Genomic DNA, 27005 nt, shown 5'->3' on the forward strand with positions numbered 1-27005 from the left:
TAGTTCCCCTGATGGTGACATTGCTGCATAATTATTTTTTAAAGGTTACCACATTTTTATTTATTTTTTTAACAATTATTGTATTTTTTATTTTTTTACATCTTAGTAATCATATTGGAAACACCCTCTTGGAATCTTGTTTATATTTTAGTGGACGGCGCCATCTTGCGAGAGGTAACATTTGGCACTTGTGAACGTGTATCCTGGGGTAGGCTTTTGGTGCTGCTGAATGCCTCGATATTGAGAAATTTCAGCAACGCCATTTAAGCTTAGGAGGCGATCGTTTAAATCAGACGCCTGCCGCTATATTATATATTCGGGACTCTGACACACAGGGGTCCTGCTGCAGTTTTTGTTGTTGCTGAATGCCTTCGACATCAAGGCATTACAACAACACTGTTTAAGCCAAGAAAACGATCTTAGTCATTAACTGACTGTAATTGGATAGTAACTGACTATTTTTCCGTGACGTGCCTGGCACATCATTGTTCATTAAGGGGTTAAACTCAATCTAGTGTGTGCATAACACTGTGCCTATGTCGCAGTAAGAGCCATCTTCGCCCTCAAACAGCTTGTCATTTACCAGTGCAACCATTGTCTACAAGTTGCTTATCAGTGCCATATTCACATGCACATAGCATGTCTCTGCCATCTTAATGCCCAAAACAGCTTGTCTCTGCCTTTTTGTGCACAAACAGCTTGCCTTTGCCATCTTTGTGCCCAGATAGCTTAAGAGTGCCATCTGTGTGCTGAACAGTGCCATATTCGTGTACAAACAGCTTAACAGTACCATCTTTGTGCCTTATCTCTGCCATCTTTCTCCCCAAAACACTCCCCAGTGCCAACTTTGTCATTAACCAGCTTTCCAGCTTACCCTGCTTAAGACTTCTTGATGAAAACATGCCGAGGGTTACTGATTTTGTGGCACCCCTGCCCGCCCAAAGAAGCTCAAACATTTTTGTGGACAGTGCCACTCAATAATCTTTATGCTTTGTATTTAGAGTTGTAGTTTGAGAAGAACATGATTGTCATTTAAAGGTAAAATAAGATTCAATGTTTAAATAGACCATGTTCCAAGTTAAATAGAGATGTTAGTAGCAAACTTTTAGCCAACAGAACTTCTTGGTTGCTGCAATCTGCATGATTGTTCTTATGAAATCTAAAGAATATTTTATATTTCATATAATATGAACTTAGCTGATGGTTCCATTTGTAATATTTCTGTAGTGGAGATGGACATATTGCATCTAAAATTTTACATGTACTTTACGATTTTCTATACGCTTCTGCAGTTGAGTTGTGTGGCTTATGATATACTGTAACTTATGTTGTATACTATGAACCAAATTATCCCCAATGGAATCAAGATCATACAAAACATGTTGTGCCAGAAAAATGCCTCTGATTTTGATTAACTTTAATGGCAAAAAAATATCATATAAAATCAGCCTTGAAAAGCCAAAAATTTGTCATGTTTATTGTCCATGATTGACAATGATTGCCTAATTACGAAGAAAAAAAATGTGCTTCGAGAATGGAAAAAGAAAACAATAGCACCATTAGTGTTATGACAAGCGGATGTGGGCAGAACAATATATTGTCAAAGCCTGTTCACCTCAACCATTGTGACATTAAAGGTGATGACAATAAGAGAAATTCCAGATTACATTTCCTTTTTTTTTCACCGACTCATATTTTTCTTTACTTGCAAAACATAAACAATATAAATCAAGAGAGATTCAAAACAACCACAATGTAACATTTGAACAAAAATACGTGCTACAAATGCCAAGAGCGAACAATGAATAATCACTGTGGAACATTTTATAGAACTGCAGTGCATGGTATAACAGAATGTTCGCTATGGCAACTGTTGCTAAGGTTCCTAAGTCTGACGTTCCTTAGTTCTGTATGCGGCATTGTGCTGAAGATGAGAAATGCAAGATGCACTGCAGATATTGGAACAAATAATGAAATCCAGAATGATGTAGTCTACAGTCTTGTGTTTAATCCCTTCATTATTATTACCAGAGATATTAATTACATGCTAGATTATCATCAGGAAATTATGTGTATAACGTGTAAACATTTTATATGCCCTTACAAAATGATAGAACAAGTACAGCTTTCCAATGGCACATGAGATCAAGCATTAATATTATAAATGTGTATGGTGTTTGATTTACAATGTATATGAGCTAGCCTCACATATAATTGCAGCCACTTATCATGCAAATTGTCTTTCTTACAAGTGGGCATGGTAAATGAAAATGTTTTTGAAAATATCTATTTTTTTTATCTTCTAAATATAACATTGGACCTTTGACCCAAGTTTTTAAGTACTGATAAAATACCGTATTGGCTCGAATATAGGCCGCACTTTTTTCCCCCACTTTAAGTCTTTCATGCACTCCCGGGTGCTGGGCAGGCAGTGGGGTTAGGATACAGATCCCCCGCAGCGGTGCAGGGGACCTGTATCCTACTCTCGGATACGCTCAGACAGCCTCCCCTGCCAGCACTTCCCAAGGGGGGAGTGCCGGCACGGGAGATTGTCTAAGCGCATCGCGCAGACGTTTACAGGCAGCGGCGATGCGCACAAATAGCCTCCGCTGCCGGCACGTCTGCACGATGTGCTTTAACAATCTCCCTTGCCGGGAATTCCCACGGGGGGAGTCCCGGCATGGGAGATTTATAAAGCACATCTTGGAGACGTGCCGGCAGACGTGCCTCACATCGCCGCTGCCGGTGAACGTCTGCGTGAACAATCTTTCTTGCCGGTACTTCCCACGGCGGAAGTGCCGGCACCGGAAGTTGAATACGTGTTATGTGTAGATGTCCCCCGCCGGCCCCGCAAGACCCCGTGGAGTCTGCACCGGTAAGTCTGGTGGGGGGGGACATCTTGGGGACAGAGTGGCAGCATATCTCGGGGGGGGTAGAGTGGCAGCATATCTCGGGGTGGGGGGTAGAGTGGGAGCATATCTCGGGGGGGATAGAGTGGCAGCATATCTCGGGGGGGGTACATCTTCGGGACAGAGTGGCAGCATATCTCGGGGGGGCAGAAACTTTTTTCATTAAAAAAGCACCTAACTTTTAGGGTGCGGCCTATATGCGGGTGCGGCCTATATCCGAGCCAATACGGTATGTCTCTATATATATTTATGTAAAAATACTGGTTCTTTAATACTTGTTCTGTATCAACCAATGTAATTACCTACTGATTTGATTGTTGAAAATCCCCCAATATAAATAAACTACCTTGAGGCATTTTGTAAATTGGCCCTGTTGTGCCAGGAGAAATCTTTTGGTTATTCTTGTGAAAACATATCTATCTATCTGTCTGTCTATCTATCTATTTATGCTATTTTTTTTAAATACTTCTGCTTACAAGCAAAAGTTTAATAGTATAACATGCAGTATTAATGGCAGTGTATCAATAGTTTAATGCAAAAGAGTAAAGGAGTTTAGGAAGATAACAATTACTCCAAGTACAAGTTCAAAAACCCATAATATGTAGACTAGTAAGTACTATAATCAGAATATCCAAAAAGTCAGCAGCTGCAGTCACACTAGGCCTAGCGTGGCAGATTCAAGGGGATGGGAACCCCTATGCAGCATTACTGGGGGGACAGCACTCTATTGGCACTGACCTCCATAGTATCTACTCTCCTATTCCCCTTATGAGGTTGAGCTCTGGGATATAATATTATGTCCCAGCGATCTTCACATAGGATGAGCAGAGCAAGGAAGAGGACTCAGATGTGCCACATGAATACACCACTGTTTTCAGTATAATGCCTATTATTAAAGTATTTATTAACTTAGCTTTGTTACACGCAAGAACATTTTTTCAAATCTCTGTATGTACAGAGGCATATCAGTGAGATTCCACATTGCACAGCAATTTACAAGCACTGCTATTAATCTGAAAGCACATATTTTTCAGCTAGAGGCGCCTATTAAAAATATTACTAGCAGCTTTAACTGCGTATTACATAAAATTAGACTGTAGTCACACAACCCCATTCTCTTCTTATTTACAAATATTTACTTTCTCATCAGTCGCTTGTCGTTTGGCTCAATTAAGTTTAAAGAATCCCGATTAAACATCACTATCTCTTTTTTCCCAATCACGGCAAAACACCAGGGTGCAACTGTTCCTTCCTTTGAAAGGTTGTGAGAACAGTCAAGAGTAAACTTCCTGGATATGGATATAATTTTTTTAAGTCAACAGGTGGAGCTCTCCCAATAACTGCATGTTTAACCTCTCCCAATAATTGTTTGTTTACATTTAAGAAAGCATAAGTAACAATATTCTAAACTAAGTTCCATGCAAGAAAAACAATCTATGTTAAAGAAATGTCTATGGGATCTCAATGCTATTTTTTGGTAGTTATATTTTTAAGGCAGTATTAAAAGATGTTCAATTAAATCTAATTAAGTGATTCACAATCGCCTCCTGGTTTGAGTAACACTTTCAGTCACCTGGGAAGGCAGAATGCAAACACTGCTGATTGTCTAATTGGTTCAATTAAAAACTTGTTGAACCCTTTTTCTTGCACGCTATTTAATACGCTTAACACAAAACCTGTAAAAAATGACATTACTCCAGTTGTTTTCTTTGGCAGCTCCATCCAGGAACAATATGCTGCCTACTCTGTAATTATATCATTAAATCATGTGTGTCCTAAATGGTGTTCAAATCCTTTACCTAAAAGGACATAATACTTGGCTTTCAATAAGAGACTAATGCCTTTTCCAAACACTTCTATTAGTAGGATTGTATTCTTTGTGGGAGCTCTTTTGATTTAAAAATTTCCTTTCTTTGATATATTTTAATTTATGTGTAAATCTATTTTTGGTAGGTTATGAAACCATTATTTATAGAAAATGTTAATCTATACCAAAAAAAGACTTGCTTGAGAAGCATTTGTTGCATAAATGCACTTAATATAATTCTCAAAACCCATAGCTAGGAATCTAGGATTTAACAGAATGGTATATATTGTTTGAGGTTCCTTCTGGAACACTACTGTTGTTTTTACACTTGAAAGTGTAATATTGCTTCATTTGTTTATTGTGGTTCATTTACAGTTCAAAGTAAAAGAAAAACTTGTGTTCTTGGACCAAGAGTTTTTGGATTTATGTGGCTTCTACTACTACATTTTACTTTTAATATAACATCACATCAACAAAATATATTGAAGAACAGCACTAATTCTATAGTTCCTTGTTAATGGGATTATCATATTTATAGCCTTTGGCCTCTAATAGTCTTATAATTATTGTCCGAATATGGACTCATGAGGTTACTAGGTTACAGTATGTACATGCATTTGCTATTATTTCACAAAAGTCTCAGACTGGCCATGGGTTGTGCACCGTGCTTAGGTGGCTAATAGTGTGCAGCTTCATGCGGTGTAAAAGGTTATGACATACCATATTTCCCCATGTATAAGACGCACCTTTTTTCGAAAAATACGGGGTCTAAAAACTAGGTACGTCTTATACGGTGGTTGTAGATTGCAGTTACTAGGGTACTTCCCGGCAACTCCCTGCAGTCACACTGCCGATTGGCCCCGCCCCTTTCTGACTCACTGCCGATTGGCCCGCCACTTTCCTTATAGCATGCTCACTGCTCAGACAGCAACTCATCTGACAGTAGGTATAAAAATTTTTGGGCTGCTGAAAGTTAGGGGAGTTGGGGGTTAATTTAGGGGTAATTATGGTTAATGGGGCGTTTAGGCTTAATTTAGGGGCAGTTATGGTTATGGGGCGTTTAGGGTTAATTTAGGGGCAGTTATGGTTAATGGGGCATTTAGGGTTAAATTAAGGGCAGTTATGGTTGATGGGGTCTTTAGGGTGAATTTAGGGGGATGTAATGGATGGGAGTGATGAGCATGAGTATGAATTTTATGATGATACTTTTTTTTCAAATTTTGGGCCCCAAAATTAAGGTGCGTCTTATACATGAGGAAATCCGGTAGTTTAATGCCTTCTACTTATCAATTGCCTATGCCGATTTGACAGGGCTGCACTGTGAATGAAAAGCGGGCCTTCCCTGTTTGCCACATGACCGGTCCAGGCCGCTGTTTTTACCTTTCCAGCCTGGTATTGGCCTGCACCCTAACTCTGTAAACAGTCCGCCTCCTGACATTTCTGCCTGTTTTGATCTCACACCTCTTTCCCAACCTGAAATGGATAGCAAACAATGAATTTACTTGCAATAAAACAATGTTGGTGTTTGTGTTTGTAGGGAAAATGGTCCAGATAGCCTCACCCAAGCCCTAAATGCTGTTTGGTTAGACATTGTTGTACTCCTTGCCTGAGAATTGTAACCTGGAATTCACAAGCATCATAAAAAAGAAAAGAATATCGCACCGTAGTTGCTAATATCTTATTTGTTCATGCAACAAGCGCAGGCTAACTAGGCACATGCATAGAATGGGGTTTATAATTTTTACAGGCAGTTTGACAATGACATGTTTTAAGAGGAAACGACCAAAGCATATGCACTGCAGTGTAAGAGCTTTCTAGAGTGTTTCTCATCTCCTGTCAAGTGTCACTCCAGGAATCTAGCATCTGTTCTTTTAGCACATGATGGGCATTTAAAATAAATGGTGAATGATTTGAATGATTAATACAAACTAGTGTCTGAGGATGCAGAGAGTAGGCCCTTACTTAGACACGCCTCACCTGCAAACTTTGAGGTTTAACATGCCATACTGGTTCCATTTGCAGGTAGGAATAATATTTTATGAATTAGTAATTTACATTATTATTATTATTATTATTATTATAAGTCCCACAAAACAGGGTTTTTAGATGGAGATATATAATTATTTCCTATGTCAATACACCTCTTTCCCCAAATTGAGAACGCTAATATTAACTATTACCACTGATTAACTGTACCACTGAGTGTGCGTGGCCATTAGTAGCCACAGTTGCTATGATGTGTATAATTAGTCTCACAAGAATAACTTATTGTTTGTACTAAGTCATAAATTAGTTTCATAGGGAAATGTTCCTATTGAACAAAGTAGAGATAGATTTAAACAATTCAATGGATTTTATTGAAATGATAGTGTAGCTATGCAGTATTTAGTCTTACAATATATTTTCAACTGATCCTAGGACAAATATTTGTATTTTGGCATTGTATATGCTATATGAGCAATGAAAAAATAGAACTCCCATTGAAGTCAAAAGAGACTCAACTTAATAGAGGCTGTTGAGTCAATTCATGGTTTTTAAATTAATACCTAGAAAAAATATCCTTCCTTTTGCTAAAGAAAGTATAATACCTACACCTGTAAAATCTGCAGAAGTTGCATTTACCCTGGTTTGTTTTCCAATAAGGAAACTCATATACAGTACACTGAACTGCAGGAGAGTTGAGTTGATGTAAAGTAACTTATAGATTCTTTAACTCATGCGTTGCTTGCAATGTGTATCCAAATTCCAACTGATAATTTCGCAATAGTTTCCAAAAAATAATTAATGTAAACATTAACATTTTGCTAGTTTCTGGTGAGTTGTCATTCAATGTGCAAGCCCTGGCCTAAAACATGCACATTTTAAGTTGCATGCCCTTGCAAACATCTGAAACCATAGAATGTCACAGGAGATATGAACCATTCGGCTCATCTAGTCTGGGCTTAGTCTTTCCTGATGCAAAGACAAAGACCTTGTCTTGTCTGATTACATTCCTTGTAATAACCTCTACCACCTCTGCTAGGGGACTGATCAATTTATCTACCACCCTCTTAGGAAAGTCAGCTGGTAGTTTAGTAAAAATGCGAGTTGTGTTAGCATGCAAGGGCATGAGACCACAGTTGAGTCTCATCAGTCAAGCTAACCTTGAACTTGACTGGCCATTTGACTTCTTAGTGAAGAGACCCAACACAGGCTTGTTGTGTAGCATTCACACCTGGGATCTAAACATCATTCAGAATATTGTCTCCAATTAAAGTTTGAAAGCAGTAAACCTTGTTAAATATTGTTCAGGGTAGAAAATCCTTTTGAAAGAATTGAATCTGTCCCCAGTGATGATTCTGTTGGGAAAAATAAGTATACTTGAGGGGAAACAGAGCAGAAATGTGATCATTTAGTTTCTGTGGCACTGAGTGAAAGTCCCTTAACAGTTAATTATGATGTGCATGGGGGTAAAGAATAGAAAAAAGTACAGCAATAAAACACAATTTCTACTTTAACTCTTTACTGTGCATCAATTAAGCTGCTCAACAACCCTTAATATATAAAAAAAGAAGCCTAGCCATTCAGCGAAATACATGGATGATGATGACAGAATATATCGGTTATTTGGGGTCTGTTGTGGTTAGTTATAAAGAGCTGTTCTGATGCAGAATTAAAAAAAAATGGCAGTCGCCATGGTAAACAATGTGGCTTTTCCTACTAATAACACCACCTTTTAGCAGAACTGTTTTTATTTATTATCCCTTGTATGTTAAAATATGTATATCCTGCAAATCTTGTAGGAATCAATGATAGTCTATAATGTTGGAATTTTTTAAATAAAATTACTAAAATAGGTATTAGGTATTAGGTATGAGAACATTTCTAACATACAATGGTAGAAGTGTAGCAATCACCATCGCAGTTAGTGGAATGTTCCTGCTTATGGCTTCACTTTTATGACAATGTGCAAGAATTGATATATAGCCATGACTCCCACAAGTCTTCAATCTTCAAATTCTTTGGTATAAAAACAAAATATATGAATGTTTCCATCTTGACTGCAGTTTAAATATGTGTAATTGTTAAGTAACTTGTTGAAACATCTGGCTATATTTTTTTTGACTGTGTGATAATTGATAATACAAATTATTGGAGCCTTTTTGGTTCATTCCAAGGGTAAATGTTGAAGAAGGGGTTGAGGCTCCAAAATGTTTGCCCATCTGTGTAATACAATGACTAAACATGGTCTTGTAATGTGCTGCTTCAGCTTGTATATTGTTTGGATTTCTTAATACCAATACTGAACCTGAATCTAACTCGTGAAGAATGTCCTGCAAACTTTTTTGTTTTTTGGAGAATCAGTTTGGACCCACAGGAAGAAGGATGCTGCTTTTCTCTAATTTCAAGTTTGATTAAAAAACTTACTAAGAGCCTTTCTGTTGCGTAAGCTAAATACTTAACTGAGACTTTGCTATACAGCCAATTAAAAAGTTCGTCATCCTTTAAACAACTGAATTAACTTATGTTGCTAACTAATCAGTTGATTATTAGTTCTCATATACGATTCTCTAAAAAAGAGAACAGAAAATGTTCCTGAATTATTGCCTAGAAATTATGCTTTAGCCACTTAAGAGCAAAATGAAATAAACATGTAAGCCTTTGTAATATTAACAACTTTGTTTCATGTATCTTTTCCTATTACTTATTTTTTGTCTAATATTTAAATATATAAAATTGAAAGAGATTAACATTTTGTTGTTACAGAACCCCGTTCTTAGAATTAGTCTTGAAATTGTACACATGGATGAACTTGTATGACCTGAGAAGTCGTAGTGCCATGAATGGATTAGACTGTGGCTGTGTGGTTATGTCATGAAAAATTCAGCAGCGATGTTCGTTATCCCCATTACTTTTTTTAACATTACACTGAACCCATTTATAAGTCTGTTAATAGCCTCTCAAATGTTCAAGGTTATTACTGTAGGACATAACTCAATTAAAATACTACATTCGTAGAGAAGTTAACGTTCCTGGTTTACCAAATATTCTCTGGATGTTACATGAGTATGAAAAAACTTACTGGCTTTATATTTAATATTGTAAAATCCCACATTTTATCTTTATCCCTTAAGAAAACGGAATGATTTCCCACTGGTGGGATATCAAGGGTCAGGTAATATATTTTTTATCTCAGTACCCAAGATCCAGTGCACTTATATAATATGATGATATGTCAGTTCTGTAATAATGAAAATAAAGAGTTGGATACCACTCCCTTTTTTTCAGGAAGAGCACTGGTGCTCAGGGTTATCAGTTACTATGTCTGCTGCAATCGCTCCCTATACTCCTGCTTCCTAGAGATAAAAAATAGAAAATGCATTTCAAAATTTAGAAAGGGAAAATAACTCTATATTGTGCAATGCAAGGGCAACTTACATCTTAAAACATTCCCTTGCCCATTATAGGCTTGCAACTAGCTGGGTAACTCACTTCTTTACAATTTTCTCAAACACTTTCCCTTCAATAGTTTTTAAACATTCCTCTCACTTCCAACTGAAACACAGAATGATGAACTTTTATAAACATGGAAGTTTTTTGGGATTCATCTGGCAATATTTGTCTTTCTTTACTAAAATGACTTTCATATCATATATCATATTGAGTCATCCCTACGGCATGATACACAATCCATACACTCTTATACATAATGCAAGGAAAAGTGCCCGTGTGTCACAGTTCCAATTTTTGTTATATCTACAGATTTCAGGATTCAGTACATTAGCCATCAAACAAAACATTTACCTGCAGTAAATTTGACTAATGCAGATTTATAAATTGGAGCGAACTATATGGGTTTAATCGTTGATATCTCTTGTAATGACATAATTAAAATCATTGTTACTAAATAAAATGTTGCCTTCATGATATAATTAACTTCTTGCCACATAGACTACATCTAAAGCACAAAACACAGTCCACCTGCTGGAAATCATGACTTAGGCACGTCCAAGAACCCTTCCCCAGTTATGTATTACCATTAAAAAAATGACACTGATAACTTTTATTGGATTAAGAAGGCCAGAGCTTTAATAACATGAAATAGAGAAATTCGTTAACATGAGTGGGTAAATATAATACCGTCACATCATACGTAAACTTAACTGACAACAATCTGGCAAACCTGTCACCTGCAGCTAACACCAGCCTCAACCAAATGTTTTAACCCTCTAGCCGCCGATCACCAGCTCAGAGGGCATGTTGTTTACGCCAAAGTCTGACCCTGCCATCTGAAGTCGAGACTCATCAGACCATGCAACGTTCTTCCAGTCTTTCATTGGCCAATTTTGGTTAGCCTATGCGAATTGTAGCCTCCGTTTCCTGTGGTCTTCTGCTGCTGTAGCTCATCTGCTTCAATGTTTGACGTTTTGTGTGTTCAGAGATGGTATTCTGCATACCTTGGTTATAACGAGTTATTTGAGTTACTGTTGCCTTTCTGTCATCTCGAACCAATCTTCCATTCTCAACAAGGCATTTTGACCACACAACTGCAGCTCACTGGATATTTTCTCTTTTTCGGACCATTCTCTGGAAACCCTAGAGATGGTTGTGCGTGAAAATTCCAGTAGATCAGAAGTTTCTGAAATACTCAGACCCGTCTGGTACTAACAACCATGTCACGTTCAAAGTCACTTAAATCCCCTTTCTACCCCATTCTGATGCTCGCTTTGAACTTCAGCAAGATGTCTACACTACGTCTAAATGCCTAAATGCATTGGGTTGCTGCCATGTGATTGGCTGATTAGTTATTTGTGTTAACAAGCAATTGGACAGGTGTACCCAAAAGAGGGGCCATTGAGTGTATATCAACTTCACTATTATGATTTTAAATTAAATATTGGAATTGATTTCTATGGATATATTTTTTAAAAATGATTGAGGGTTATTTTCTGGAAAGGGTCTCAATCTGGGCTGTCACAGAGTATTGTGTGTCTCAGATTTCATTTACACGTTACCAGATATGTCATTACATTATTATATTTATAAACAATGCTGGGAAACAAAAGGGTAGTGGCCCTATATGATGTACGTGTACAGAAGATGATCATACTGTAACTAGCCCACGTCCACACATGCAGATCTGCTGTGCAAGCCGCAGCATTTGCCTGGTTTGCCAGAGCTCAGGTCTAGGCTTATTTGCAAGCATAAGAAGTGGATCATCAGCCTAGTACGACCAAACCTCAAATCAGCAAAGAATCATTTGCTTAACGTAAGAATGTCATTAATAATTAGCCTGCAGGTTCTCTGCAATAAAGTCTAAAATTCTTACTGTACACATGAGTTACTGAAGGGTGGTGCATTAGTGAATTGGGGCTAAATGGACAAAGCAATCCATTTAATCTGTGTGAAAGCATATCCATTGTAAACACAATTCTGCACATTTACTCAAAATGGAAATCATTACTATTGATTCCACTGTGTATTGGCAAGGAATGTGCTCCTTCTGAAAATGTTAATTATTTAATATGGCTCAGATATCCCTGAATCATCAGAATCAGATGAATGTAATTCTACACAAATTGACAAAAAGAGTACTTTAAAACAGATGACACTGTGGATTGCCTAACCAGACATTTTACAATATCTTAATCCAGAAAGCAATGCGTAAGAAACTATATTTCACTGACATTCCTTTGCACAATTACTTTGTTTATCAAGCTATTTTTGACGCATCTTAATTAATTTAGACTACGAATAGGAACACTAATTTGCATATAAAAGAGCTGGCGTGAAGCAAGCAGTAAAGTATCTTGTTATCAGGAGACATTGAAGATGAAACCCTCTTGCAAAACAAAAGCATTTTTAATGTTTTATTTTCTATGTACATACCGACTGTAACAACTATAGTTCTGTGAAAGAAAAGTACACCATGGTTTTACATATCAGGACATAATAACAATCATCTGTTCCTTAACAAGTCTTAAATTAGGTAAACACAACCTCAAATGAACAACAACACATGGCATATTACACACTGTCATGCTTTATTTAACAAAAGTAAAGCCAAAATGGGGAAGCCAAAAACTAAGAGCCACCTTTGGCAGCAATAACTTGAAGCAATGGTTTTCTGCATGACTTGATCAGTCTCTCACATTTTTGTGAAGGAATTTTGTGGGGTTTGTGGGCATTTGTTTATTCACTGCTCTCCTAAGGTCCCACCACAACATTTCAATCAGGTCAAGGTCTAGACTTTGACTAGGCCATTGCAACACCTTCTTTTCTTTTTCAGACAACTGTCTTGAATGTTTTCCACTTTTAAATAATCTTTCTCACTGTGGAATTATGGACTTTAAATTGTTTGGAAATTGCCTTATCACCCTTCCCAGATTGAGGAGAAGCAACAATTGCTTCTCTACGATCATTGCTGATGATCAGTTAATCAAGAGCATTTGATTTGCAGCACCTGTCTGCCACTAGTTAACATCTTCATTTCTATGGAATAGTAAGGATGTACTTAGTTATTCACATATGACTTCACCATTGTGGGTTTATTTTTATTGGATATATCATAACACAGTGTAATAAGTCATATGTTGTTCATCTAAGCTTGTATTTAACTAATTTTTAAACATGCTAAAGAACAGATGATAGGTTATGTCCTGATATGTAAAATCTTAGAATTCAAACAGGGTGTACTTGCTTTTTCACATCACTGTATATGCATAGGACTTTTTTTTTCAATCCGTACTTAGCTCTCCGGGTTAGCATAGTACATTTTTTACTTTCTGCCTCCAGGTTCAATAATGTTTATTCATCAGGGGAAACAGTGGCTTTCATATTCTTTTGATAGCATTCCACCATACATTACATTACTATATCAAAAGAGATGCACGGTATTGTGGAACCTTGAGCACATAAATCTATCGCACACTGAAGTCTTGAAGGCAGAGGTGATCCTGTGTAAATTATCTTGGTCTGATGAGAACTAATCTGGGCCATATCATATATTGGGTTGAGGATTACGCTGGAGTGAGGAATAACAAAATCAACCTGATTTGGGACTTTTGGGTATAGTTTTCAAAAATAGGGCACTAAGCATAGTTATTGGGTGCCCAGGATATACTGATATGATATACTAATATGACCAATATATGACTAATAATACTTGCTTCCCTGAGTTTCTTGGTAATTTCTCTATTTCTTTGGGCAGGTGTTTAGCAATACGTACTGCCCCCGCTTTCCATCAGAATAGGGAGTTCTCTGGTTAACCTGCATGCGAAGTATAGATATGAACTTGCCTGCAGTAACATATTCCATAGGAAAACAGAAAACAACTTCCTTTTTCATATTTTCATGAATATGTACAAGCTTTACATATGTTGAGTTGTCGAACACAAGTTTTGGTATATGATTGGAGAAACAGTGGATCTTATGTGTTGTTAGAACATTTTTCATTGTCCTTTGCTTAATGAAAAATTGGAGATACTGCCTTGCTGGATATAGTAACACAACTAAATATTATTATAACTAATGTTGTATCTCCTTTACAGAAAGTTATGCATACAAGAAAAAGACACATGGAATTATTCCAGGAGTTAAATCAGAAATTTCAGACACTGGACAGATTCCGGGAAATACCAAATACTGGAAGTTTGGTAAGTTTATTCAGCTTTGCATTCACCTTGCATTCAGTTATTTTTCATACACAGAAAGTAACCAAAAACATAAAATGTTACGCCCGTATTTAAAGGATAGCGTTCTTCACCCAAAATCATAAATCACTGGAAATAGCCTGAATTCCTTTGTCAAATTTCCCTATATGTCTTTCTAAAATGTTACAAGAGTCTTTAGTTATAGTTGTTACCTTTTATTGAACCATCACATAAAAATCTAAAACATTACATAAGCTTTTGGAACCTCAGAGGCATGTTCTTCAGATGTAGTGAATGAAACTTATGGAAATTTACATCTTTTTCAATGCTGGCCCTAAAAAATGCATTAACTTTAACTAAAGACTACTCTTTTTCTTGAGCTCTTTTTCTTGAGCTCATTTTTCTTATGCAGTCTAGGATTTTTTCCAGTTATGTTGGTAGACTAATCAAAGCGGTAGTTTACATTAACATTACCATTATGTAAAGATATTATCACTTTTGTTCTTTGGGATAATCAGCTTTATAATGAAAAACTATAAACACGTGAATATCTTCTTTCTCTGGTTATACATTCCCATTAAAATAATGTTAATACTTGAGTAAAGGAAAAGTATATTCTGTTTTCTGTACCATATAAATATTCTACACACAGTTATTGTCAGATGCTTTCTGAACAGAGCTAACAAAATACATTTACATTATGATAAAAAGAGATGCACGTTACGGCCAGCCAAAATACACTCCACAAAAACATCAATGAATTAATTTTTTCTTTCTTCCTACGTGATATTCTGCCTTTACAACTGTCAGGAACAACACAAACACCAAATGTAAAATTGTAAACAAATATATTTAATCCTTCAAATGCAGGAGTCATTGAGCATGTTTCTTATGGGAGACCAGACCATTTTTTTCTACAGTAATATTTAATTGATGATAACCATATAAACAGTTTATACTTTACATACAAAATCCTATATATTGTTTTACTAAGGACAAGTTAAGCTATTCATAGATACATAGTTTAAAGCAAACTGTGCGTCTATCACCTGATATAGGGGTAAACATGCACATTACTCAAAAGACATATTTTTCCCCAATATTTCCTCATACATTTAAAAACAAATAGCCAAATAATCCAAAATGTAATTTTCTAAAAACTCCCCCCAAATAAATGTTTTTAATATATATATATATATATATATATATATATACACACACACAATCTCTAAATCAGCGCACTCACATCAAATAGGTTATAAACTCTCATGACTGTAGTTAAAGCTACTTAAAAACACCTTTCTAAAATGACAAAATTGGAGTTTTAGTCACATTATATGGCCATATTATGCTAAGCCCACCACTACGCCAAAGTACTCCAATGTAGGTGCGCTGATTTAGAGATTGTGTATGACTTTGGTCTTCAGCAGCACCCACTTATAATTAATGCTAGTTCAGGTGAGTGCTTCCTTTTAATATTTGTTTGTATTTGAAGCTCTGACCAGGCTTTTGGTTCAGCACCCCTCCCCACCACAGGTGCTCCATTGGTGAGGTCCTTGGAAACCTAGAAATTGCAGGAGTGTCTGTATTTAGGAAGGCCTTTTGGCTCCTGGTAAGCAATGTACTTGCAAAGATTTAGCTCCATATAAGCAACAGTATTTAGGTTAGGAGCCACCTACATTGGAGTACTTTAGCATAGTGGTGGGCTTAGCATAATATGGCCATATAATGTGACTAAAACTCCAATTTTGTCATCTTAGAAAGGTGTTTTTAAGTAGCTTTAACTACAGTCATGAGAGTTTATAACCTATTTGATGTGAGTGCGCTGATTTAGAGATTGTGTATGACTTTGGTCTTCAGCAGCACCCACTTATAATTAATGCTAGTTGAGGTGAGTGCTTCCTTTTTGTATTTGTGTGTATATATATATATATGTAGAGAGAGAGAGAGAGAGTATCAGTGTAGGCAGGGTAGAGACATAAAAAGGTTTAGTTACACAATTATGCTAAAGACACAAACTATAGGTAGAAGTGTCTACAGCACCTGTTTGACCCTTATTATCATGCTAAATAATGGAAGTCCAAAAAAAAGGGGCATCGGACATATGGCATTTGGGAAGCGGAGGGTTAAGAGTTGAGGTGGAGTACTTGATGACATCATAATACCTAATCCTTGATGGTGTCTCGTAGCTGGCTCCTGGAATCTACTTGGCCAACCACACATCACAAAAGTGTAGAGAGAATAACTACATGCCTTTAAACTCTGTTTGAAGACATGGCAGAAATAGTAAACATAGTTTGTTTTTTACTTTTTAATTATTACTAACCTTGTGCACTCAGATTCGCAGGAATTGCAAATTTAACAATATTTGCATACTTCATCAATTCATGCATATCTCCAAAAACAAGGCAAATGAAAATGAAACAAAAAGCTCATTTGTATTTTGTGGGCTCATTCACTCACGCTCTCATTCACTCTCTTTCCTCCTACCTCTTTTGCTCGCACCACGTCTCGCAGCTATGCTTCCTCTCATGCATCTTCTTGTTCTTCTCTCTTTTGTCTTCTTTCTTCGTCCACATCTCCACAGCCATGACCTCCCAGTCAACTTCATCAAAGATGGTGAAGCTTCCGGTAACATCCTCTCCCCCAATTAGAGGACCAGGGGAGAGGGTGTGCCCGGAACCACCATCATTTTTGCAAAAGATAACCTCCAGTGAACTTTCGCAAAAATGGTGAATCTTCTGGTGACATCCTTTCCCATATTGGAGGATGTCACCAGAGGCACCACTATTTTTGCAGAAGTTCACCCGAAGATCATGTACACGGAGATGTGGGTGAAGAAAGAAGATGGAGGACAGCAGAGAGAATAACAAGAAGATAAGGTGGATGCTAGCTAAGAAGCGCACCTGCGAGACTAAATTGGTTAGCAGAGAAAGTAGGGAACCATTTAGAGAGTGTGAGAGGGAATGAGAGTAAGAGTTTAGATTAATTTAAGTCCCTGTTTTTTTCTGAAATTAATGGGCAGGAAATGGAATTGAATGTCGGAAAATGAATGGGTCAAAACCAGACAAATTTGCCCCAATGCAAATACACTCATGGTATTTTTTAGATGTGAAATCAATTTGTTATCCCACATTTCATATTTCTCTTATGGATCCAATTAAAGTAACCAGTAAGGATAAATTAAAATTTTGGCAGCTAGATGGTTCTTTTTGTCATTTCCCCAGTCATAAATTATGTTTCTATTCACAAAAATAGAAAGCTGTATATTTCAGATTAAAATGAGTCTTTACTGGCTGTTAGGAGACAATACAATTCCAAACCAATTTTAGCAGTGTTGGTGTGTTCTATCCTTTGTAATATGCATCATTTGATTTAAATGTTCTAATACACAATTGTATTTTTCACAGCTTAACTCACTCATTTAATATTTTACTGACAATTGGAGTATATTATTTGAAATATTTTTTAGATCACAAAGAGTTTATTTGGAACGTTCTGAATTACCTTTAAATACTGGGAAAGGGGTCTAGAACAAATCAGGAGTATATATATATATATATATATTGTAGGGGACAGCTCACGCATGGGGCGGCAATGACAGTTTCACACAGGTTTCCAACGTAAAAGCGTGTTTATTTAGATGTTGTAATCACAGAGCACCTTGTAAACAAAACAAACTATAAGCCTGTCCGGCTCTAACTAAACAGCAGGATACCTCTCTAGCAGCCTAAGGTCTGACGCAAAGCAAAGTAACCAGTTTTGTATGGGGTAAAGCTTCATACCTGGTGGGCTGCAGCGCTGGCTGTAGCTGCTCCTTCATTCAGTGTCTCCCTCCCTCTGAAAACCTAACAGCCCTTTCTTTTAAGGCCTCCTCCCCAGTAACGAGCTTAGGAAGCCTCACCTGAGAGCACCTGGGTTTGCTACCAGGCCTGGCTGAGGTAACCAGGTGAGACATATATCCCATCAACCACTCTCCCATACACTTTACCACAATATATATATATATATATATATATATATATATAGAAAGGGGTCTAGAACAAATCAGGAGTATATATATATATATATATTAGACTTGTGCATTCGTCTTCGGGCGAACATGGAAACGAACACGAAGAGTGCGTTTTCGTGTTCGTTCCGAAGACACGCCGAAGAGAAGACGGCGGCGGTAAAACGTAGGCGAAGACGAAGACACACACCACGAAGATCTTCGTGATTGTCTTCGTCTTCGTCTACCATTCCCCCCCTTCATCTTACCTTGTCTTGTCTTCGCGGCTTCGCGGCATCGCGGCAGTTCCCGGAAGTGGAAATCCGCAGGTTCGCCGTCACGGGTTACAGGGCAGTGCGAATGAGCCTATTGGTCGCCTACAGGGACCTCCTCTGGCATCAACCAATTGGTTGATACCAGAGAAAGACCCTGCAGGTGACCAATAGGCTCACTCGCACGGTCTTTGTAGCCCCTGACAGCGAACCTATGGATTTCCGCTCCCGTTAACCCCTTCGATGCTGCGTTAACACAGCATCGAAGGGGTTAACGGGAGCAGAAATCCATAGGTTAAAGGGCCGTGCAAGCGACCAATAGGCTCACTTGCACGGCCCCTTAACCCTTTAAAAAAAAGTTAACCCCTAACTAATTGAACAGGGATGGAGACCAGTGGCATCGGCAGTGCCGATGCCACTGGTCTCCCTCCCTGTTCAATTAGTTAAATGTCCGTACGAGCGACTTTATTGGTCGCTCGTACAGACATTTAACCCGGCACAGACTAACTAATTGAACAGGGAGGGAGACCAGTGGCATCGGTCTCCCTCCCTGTTCAATTAGTTAAAGACCAGTGGCATCGGCAGGGCAAGTTGCAGCATTGGGGTTTTAAAACCCCAATGCTGCAACTTACCCTGCCGATGCCACTGGTCTCCCTCCCTGTACAGAGTTAAATGTCCGTACGAGCGACTTTATTGGTCGCTCGTACGGACATTTAACCCGGCACGGACTAACTAATTGAACAGGGAGGGAGACCAGTGGCATCGGTCTCCCTCCCTGTTCAATTAGTTAAAGACCAGTGGCATCGGCAGGGCAAGTTGCAGCATTGGGGTTTTAAAACCCCAATGCTGCAACTTACCCTGCCGATGTCACTGGTCTCCCTCCCTGTACAGAGTTAAATGTCCGTACGAGCGACTTTATTGGTCGCTCGTACGGACATTTAACCCGGCACAGACTAACTAATTGAACAGGGAGGGAGACCAGTGGCATCGGTCTCCCTCCCTGTTCAATTAGTTAAAGACCAGTGGCATCGACAGGGCAAGTTGCAGCATTGGGGTTTTAAAACCCCAATGCTGCAACTTACCCTGCCGATGCCACTGGTCTCCCTCCCTGTACAGAGTTAAATGTCCGTACGAGCGACTTTATTGGTCGCTCGTACGGACATTTAACCCGGCACGGACTAACTAATTGAACAGGGAGGGAGACCAGTGGCATCGGTCTCCCTCCCTGTTCAATTAGTTAAAGACCAGTGGCATCGGCAGGGAAAGTTGCAGCATTGGGGTTTTAAAACCCCAATGCTGCAACTTACCCTGCCGATGCCACTGGTCTCCCTCCCTGTACAGAGTTAAATGTCCGTACGAGCGACTTTATTGGTCGCTCGTACGGACATTTAACCCGGCACGGACTAACTAATTGAACAGGGAGGGAGACCAGTGGCATCGGTCTCCCTCCCTGTTCAATTAGTTAAAGACCAGTGGCATCGGCAGGGCAAGTTGCAGCATTGGGGTTTTAAAACCCCAATGCTGCAACTTACCCTGCCGATGCCACTGGTCTCCCTCCCTGTACAGAGTTAAATGTCCGTACGAGCGACTTTATTGTTCGCTCGTACGGACATTTAATTAATTGAACAGGGAGGGAGACCAGTGGGATGTGCCGGGTAAGTTGTAGCATTGGGGTTTTAAAAGTCTGCACGAGCGACCAACAGAGTCGCTCGTGCAGACTTTTAAAACCCCAATGCTGTAACTTACCCGGCAGATCCCACTGGTCTCCCTGTTCTATCAGTTAATAAATTATAGAACAGGGAGACCAGCGGGATCTGCCGGACAATTACGGCACCAGGAGTATAACAGTCTGTACGAGCGACCCTATTGGTCGCCAGCAGGGGGCTCGTCTGCCATCAACCAATGGCAGACGAGCCCCCTGCTGACGACCAATAGAGTTGCTCATACGGACATTTAAACTCCTGGCGCCAGAGCGGCTTTAACCCCGTTTTAACCCCTTAACCGGGGAAAACGAAGAAAACCCGAGCACGAAGAATGTCCGCGAATATTCGCCCGAAGAGAAGACAGGACCAGGCGAATATTCGCGGAATACGAAGTTTTTTTTTTTGCCGAAGACGAGCACGAAGACGAACACGAAGAGCCCCCTGGTGCCCAAGTCTAATATATATATATATATATATATATATATATATATATATAGGCACACAACCATTTTAAGAAACAACTTTTTTTATTTATTTCAGCTAAAAAGTGTTTGATTTGGTTCATATATGCAGACTATTAGTGTTTATTAGGTTAAAGTGACTAAAAGCCTCCCTAGACACCAACTGTTTTAAAATCAATTTTACAAAACACAATTTGCTATAATGAAAAAAAATAAGGATTTGTTAAATCTATAAAGGGATCTTTAGAAAATGCACTAAAACCGACACATTACATTCTTTCATAATTGTGCCTCCAGCATTTAGAGAAACTAGCTGACTATTTGCTCTGTGGGTTAATTGAGTAATGTCACATAGCAAAATGATGCACATGAACTTTTTGTGAAAAAACATATTTAACGTGCCAATTTTCAGAACTTTGTGGCAGACTTAAGCATATCAACAGGCTCATCATATATGGGTTACAGATGGGTTACAGATTTCACAAATCAAAAACAACTCATCATAGATGGGTTACAGATTTCAGAAATCAAAAACAACTTGTTTTTGTTCATTATCAATGATATATATATATATATATATATATATATATATATATATATATATATGTGTAAATAATGTCTTATCTTTTTTAACCTACAGGACAACCCAGCAGTGAACAAGAGTCCGTGGGACAGTTTTAAAAACACAAGTGAATATCAACATTACACATCCATAAACGTATTAGATTCAGAAGCAAAAGATTCTTTAGAACTTAGACCCTCAGAATGGGAGAAATGTCTAAATTTGCCTTTAGATGTACAGGAAGGTGACTTTCAAACAGAAGTTTAACATAATCATGAAAAAAGAAACCGAAACAAGACAGCAGATCATTGCACTGACACATGAAAGACTTTTAAAAACCTGACATCTAGACTATTACGACTACCCATGTCAGGTACATCATGTGCCAAAAGTCAGTGTTTCCTCTTTATTTTTTTTTCTCCTTTTTCCCTAGTCTACACTCACTAGAGAACCTAGTGCAGAACCAGGTGTACAAATCTTACCATCATGTGTTGTAAGTACCCGTGGAATGGATTTGTAAGGTAATCTTTATAGATCAACCTCAAACAACGATTCATGTTGTAACAGCTTCATTTGGTTTAGTTTTCAGAAAACTTCACCATGAAGCACAATGTATATATGCAGTTTTTAAAGTTTATAACAGTCTGTTTGGCCATTACTACACTTTTTACTTTATAATATAAAAAAGCAAACTTTTTGTCATTAAATGAATGTTTGTTGAGCTACGTTCTTCATTGCTTTAAATGCAATAAAGTAATAATCTCACTTTTATATGAATAATATATTTCACATCTTTATTATTGCAGTTTTCTCTGGAAAGCTCTCCATAGCTTTCTCTGCTGCAGCTCTGTATAAAATATTTAAAATGTTGTATGGTGTAAATAAACTTTTGTCTACATCTGTGTTTTTAATGTCTTCTATGAAGTGGGAATAATGGAAATTGACATTCTATGGTTTTGTGTGTAAACCTAATTATTCCAACTAGCTTAACGCATGCCATGCTACACAATTGCAACATACTAATTTCTGATTATTTTTATGAAAGCCCAGAGGTCAGTGCTTCACTGAGAAGAAATTGTGAAAAAAAGCCGAAATGTTCTTGTTTAAGGGCACTAGATCCCCCAATCTTCATTTTCTTTGGTCACACTCCCTGAAGTGATATGCAACCCCTTCCTTCCCTCCTTGGCCTTAAGGTCTTTTTAGGGAACACTGGAGTCATCTGAGGGAGGTGGTCACCAACAAGAACTACCATGCCTCTCTCACCAAAAATATTCAATATTTTGGGGATCCGAGTCACACCCAGCCAGTGATTAAAAAGTTCAAAATGCTGTTATAAATAATATTAAATCAATAAAAAACACGTGTGCAATACAAAATCAAAAGCAGCATAAAAATTCTCTGCCCTGGACATCTAGACTAAATGGCAGATAAGACTAGTGGCAGATAAAAATAAAAGCGCATGGTGCTCTTATTGGCCGTATCAAATAAAAAATGCAAAATGGTGCACAGTGAAGCACTACTACACCTGTGGTGACACCCGACCAGATCTGGGACCCTGTCTAGGGGCTCCAAGCAACATCAAGGCTTCAAGCTATCCCAACCTTAAGGCCAGAGGACCAAGATTTTCTTCTCTCACAGGTACTTCCTTGATCTTAGCCAAAAGGGCAACAGACTAATTGGCGATTTAATAATCATCAGCATAAAATAGCATAGGACATTACATTTTATTTATAGAGCATTCAGTAGTGCTATTACAATAGGGGTGAGTGAAATCAATAACATTAACACACATAAAGACATATAGAAAAGGGGACCCTTCTGTTTCAAGCCTCAACATATTAGTCACTTTTGTATCATGACACCAATGTTATAAAGTTACAATATCAAATATTTATATAAATTAACTTTTCCATCACTCTTTCTTTTCTACGTTTACTGGGTATACACTTTTATTTAGATTTCCTAATCATTAAACTTTATACAGATGTCTGATTTCAGAAGAGTTGTTATTTTTGTACTCAGATTGATATGTTTTGTTATCAGTCATCTGATTTATGTTTCATAAATTCATTTTAAATATACATCATGTAAAGTAGTCTGGCTTTGAATCTGCAATCACTATAGATGAAACTACAGAAAGTTAAGTCTTTATGAAAAGTAATACAGGATATACAGAATCATATATCAACACTCATTGACGGTGACAGACAACCAGTGGCGACTCTAGAAACAATATATAGGGGGGGCACACAAGATATCACAGTCAAACTGGGGGGGCATTCATAATTTCCAAAAGTAATGTGCTATGGAATTATACTTTTGTTATTGGGCTAAAATAATACTTGATCATTCAAAATGGGAAGCCTGAAGCCACAATTGAGTGCGACTAATCCTTGAAATAAATATTATAACACAATAAATGACTTTTCCACTAAATGATTTCAGGGCCTTGAACGTTTTGTCCCCTGAAGTCACTACAACTTCAGGAGGGCATTTTATCTCTGGATAAATATAAATTAAATAATTCCTACTGTAAGTTAAGTGCCAGGAAACAGATGACCAAACACACACACCAACACAGGCTCTGTCACACCAACACCCAGACACACACACCAACACAGGCTCTGTCACACCAACACTCAGACACACACACCAGGACAGGCTCTGCGACACCGACAACCAAACATACACACACACACCAGGACAGGCTCTGCCACACAGACACCCAGACACACACACCAACACAGGCTCTGTCACACCAACACTCAGACACACACACCAGGACAGGCTCTGCGACACCGACAACCAAACATACACACAAACACACCAGGACAGCCTCTGCCACACAGACACCCACACACATCAGGACAGGCTCTGCCACACCCACATCCAAACACACACACACACACCAGGACAGGCTCTGCCACACAGACACCCACACACATCAGGACAGGCTTTGCCAAATCCAAACACACACACACACACCAGGACAGGCTCTGCCACACAGACACCCACACACACCAGGACAGGCTCTGCCACACTGACAACTGAACACACACATCAGGACAGGCTCTTCCACACCCACATCCAAACACACACACACACAGACAGGCTCTGACACACTGACACCCAAACACACACCCTAGGACAGGCTCTGCCACACTGACAACTGAACACACACCAGGACAGGCTCTTCCACACCAACATTTATACACACACCCGAGGACAGGCTCTGCTACACTGATAACCAAAAACACACAAACAGCAGGACACAATCCACGTCACAGACGTCTGCATCAGGATGGATTTTTCACACTGCATTGTCGTTTATACCCCCCTTAGTGTTTTTGCCCCTGCTGCCCATATATATTAATATTAGCCCCAGTTGCCAATAGCAGGTATAGATCAACACATTAACACACAAACCAAGCTTTGCATGGATAGATCAACTGAAATTCACCTGTGATCTCAGCACTGAAGATATATATCAAATAAACAGAATCAGACATACAAATCCTGTATTTGCAGGTATGCAGTAGTATATGAAACGTAGCATTGCAGGTATAGATCAAATAAATACATGGAAACAGCATTGCAGGTATTAATCAACTGAATAAGACATACAAACACTGTATTTGCAGGTATACATAAATAATGTATGGAAATATATAGATATGGATCTACAGAATAACGCAAAAACCCAGCTTTGCAGGTAAAGATCAATTGGAATTCACATAAAAACACATCATTAAAAGGTATATTTAAAACCCCCTAAATTACATACATAGATCACAGGTTGCGCACCCCAAAGCCGGCCCTGCCGTCCACACTGCCCATACAGCAATCACACTCCTATCACACCCAGGCAACCAGTAAATGCTGGTACCTAGGCATGATGGGACTGTGCTTGCTGTGATTGCTGTTAGCAATCACACTCCTATCCTGCCAGGTCAGCCAGTACATGCTGGTACAGGGTGGCTGTAAGTGATGTGTAGACCCCATACTGCTGGCAGCATCAATACACAAGGGGGGCAGCTAGCTAGGTTTTAGCATGTACTGGCTGACTTGGCATGATAGGAGTGTGATTGCTAACAGCAATCAAAGTCCCATCATGCCTAGGTTCCAGCACTTACACATCCAACCAGTAAATGCTGAAACCTGGGCATGATGGGACTGTGATTGCTGTTAGCAATCACACTCCTATCATGCCAAGTCAGCCAGTACATGCTGGTACAGGATGGCTGTAAGTGATGTGCAGACCCCATACTGCTGGCAGCATCACTACACAAGGGGGGCAGCTAGCTAGGTTTCAGCATGTACTGGCTGACTTGGCATGATAGGAGTGTGATTGCTAACAGCAATCACAGTCCCATCATGCCTAGGTTCCAGCACTTACACATCCATGCTATCACACACACACTCATTCATTCATATACTCATTCATTCACAGATTAATTCCCTCAATCATACATTCTCATTCAAACTCCCTCCCCACCCCTTACCTGCACTGCAGCTCCTCGATGCCGCTCACAGACTTCAGCGGAGGGCGCGGCCTCCCTCTGCGTTCTCTGGTAAAGCACAGAGGAAGCGGGACTGGAGCAGAGTCATGTGATGTCACGTGAACTCTGCTAGGTTCCGCTTCCTCTATGCAGTACAGAAGACCCTCCCACAGGTAAGTAGCAGGGCTCGAGGTGCGGCCCGCGTAAGATTGGTTGCCTTGGCTGCCGATCTTACTCGGGCCGCACCCTCTCTCTCCTCCGCGTTAAAAAAAATAAATAAAAAAAAAGACAGAAAGACAGGATCCAAATTTAGCAGGGGGGCAACAGGGGGGGCAAGGATTAACCTAGGGGGGGCAATTGCCCCCCCTTGCCCCCCTGTAGCGACGCCACTGCAGACAACCCTTAATAACACCTCTCCCATTTGTAATTTCTATTACTATATTAATATGTTGTAAGCACACTCTTGCAACCTTTCATGGCAGAATATAGCACTCTTCTCCCTGCAAGTGTATCCAGTTATGAGCTATGTTTTAACACTGTATATGTGTGGTTCCTTTGGGTCTGTTCAGAAGAGCAAGATCAGCTTCTAACCACAAAGGTTGGCACACAGGAGATGGTTTGTCTAGAGTATTATCCTTCAATGTCATCAGAGTGACCCATTTATGTAAGTGACTAGGGCTATACTAAGTGTCTAGCTCCCATAAGGCTTCTTAAAATACATTTTCTTAGCGGAGGCTATGCCTAAAATATGGAATATATATATATATTTTGCAACTAGACTTATTTGAGGTTTTCACATGAAAAAAGGAAACTGTGTACACCATGTATGTATGGTTCCATGGTCAGTCATCTTACTGTGTATTAATACACCCACTCTGTAGGCAGCTCATTTAAAGTTAAAATACAAAATAAATACACAGGCTGCACTATTGTCACCATGACATAATCAGAAGTGTCATGATGCATTTCTCACTAATGTGTAATAGTTTTACTATTCTAGGGTTTCTTTTAAAATTTTCAACATTTGCCCACTGTGCCATCATTAAATTTTTAGTAATATTTGGACAAAATGCATAACATGTTGTGGTTTTATGGTTTTATATACTGTAAAATGTTTCATATTTATAATACATCATAGTATTATTATTATTATTATTATTTTTATTATT

General features: G+C 38.7%; 1 protein-coding gene across 1 annotated transcript in view; it reads left to right on the forward strand.

Moving 5' to 3' along the window:
- LOC149302372 (adhesion G protein-coupled receptor B3-like) overlaps positions 1-21604 on the forward strand; it is a 378938-nt gene extending 357334 nt beyond the window's left edge. The window contains exons 29-30 of the mRNA XM_089482502.1: positions 14247-14351; positions 21416-21604. Of these exons, the coding sequence (XP_089338628.1) occupies positions 14247-14351; positions 21416-21604 (294 nt within the window). The remainder of the gene's footprint in view (positions 1-14246; positions 14352-21415) is intronic.
- Positions 21605-27005: the final 5401 nt, after the last annotated feature.

Source organism: Sceloporus occidentalis, unplaced genomic scaffold (genome assembly GCF_023333645.1).
Source record: "Sceloporus occidentalis isolate IW3139 unplaced genomic scaffold, rSceOcc1.0.p SCAF_19, whole genome shotgun sequence".
In the NCBI taxonomy this organism is placed as follows: Eukaryota; Metazoa; Chordata; class Lepidosauria; order Squamata; family Phrynosomatidae; genus Sceloporus; species Sceloporus occidentalis.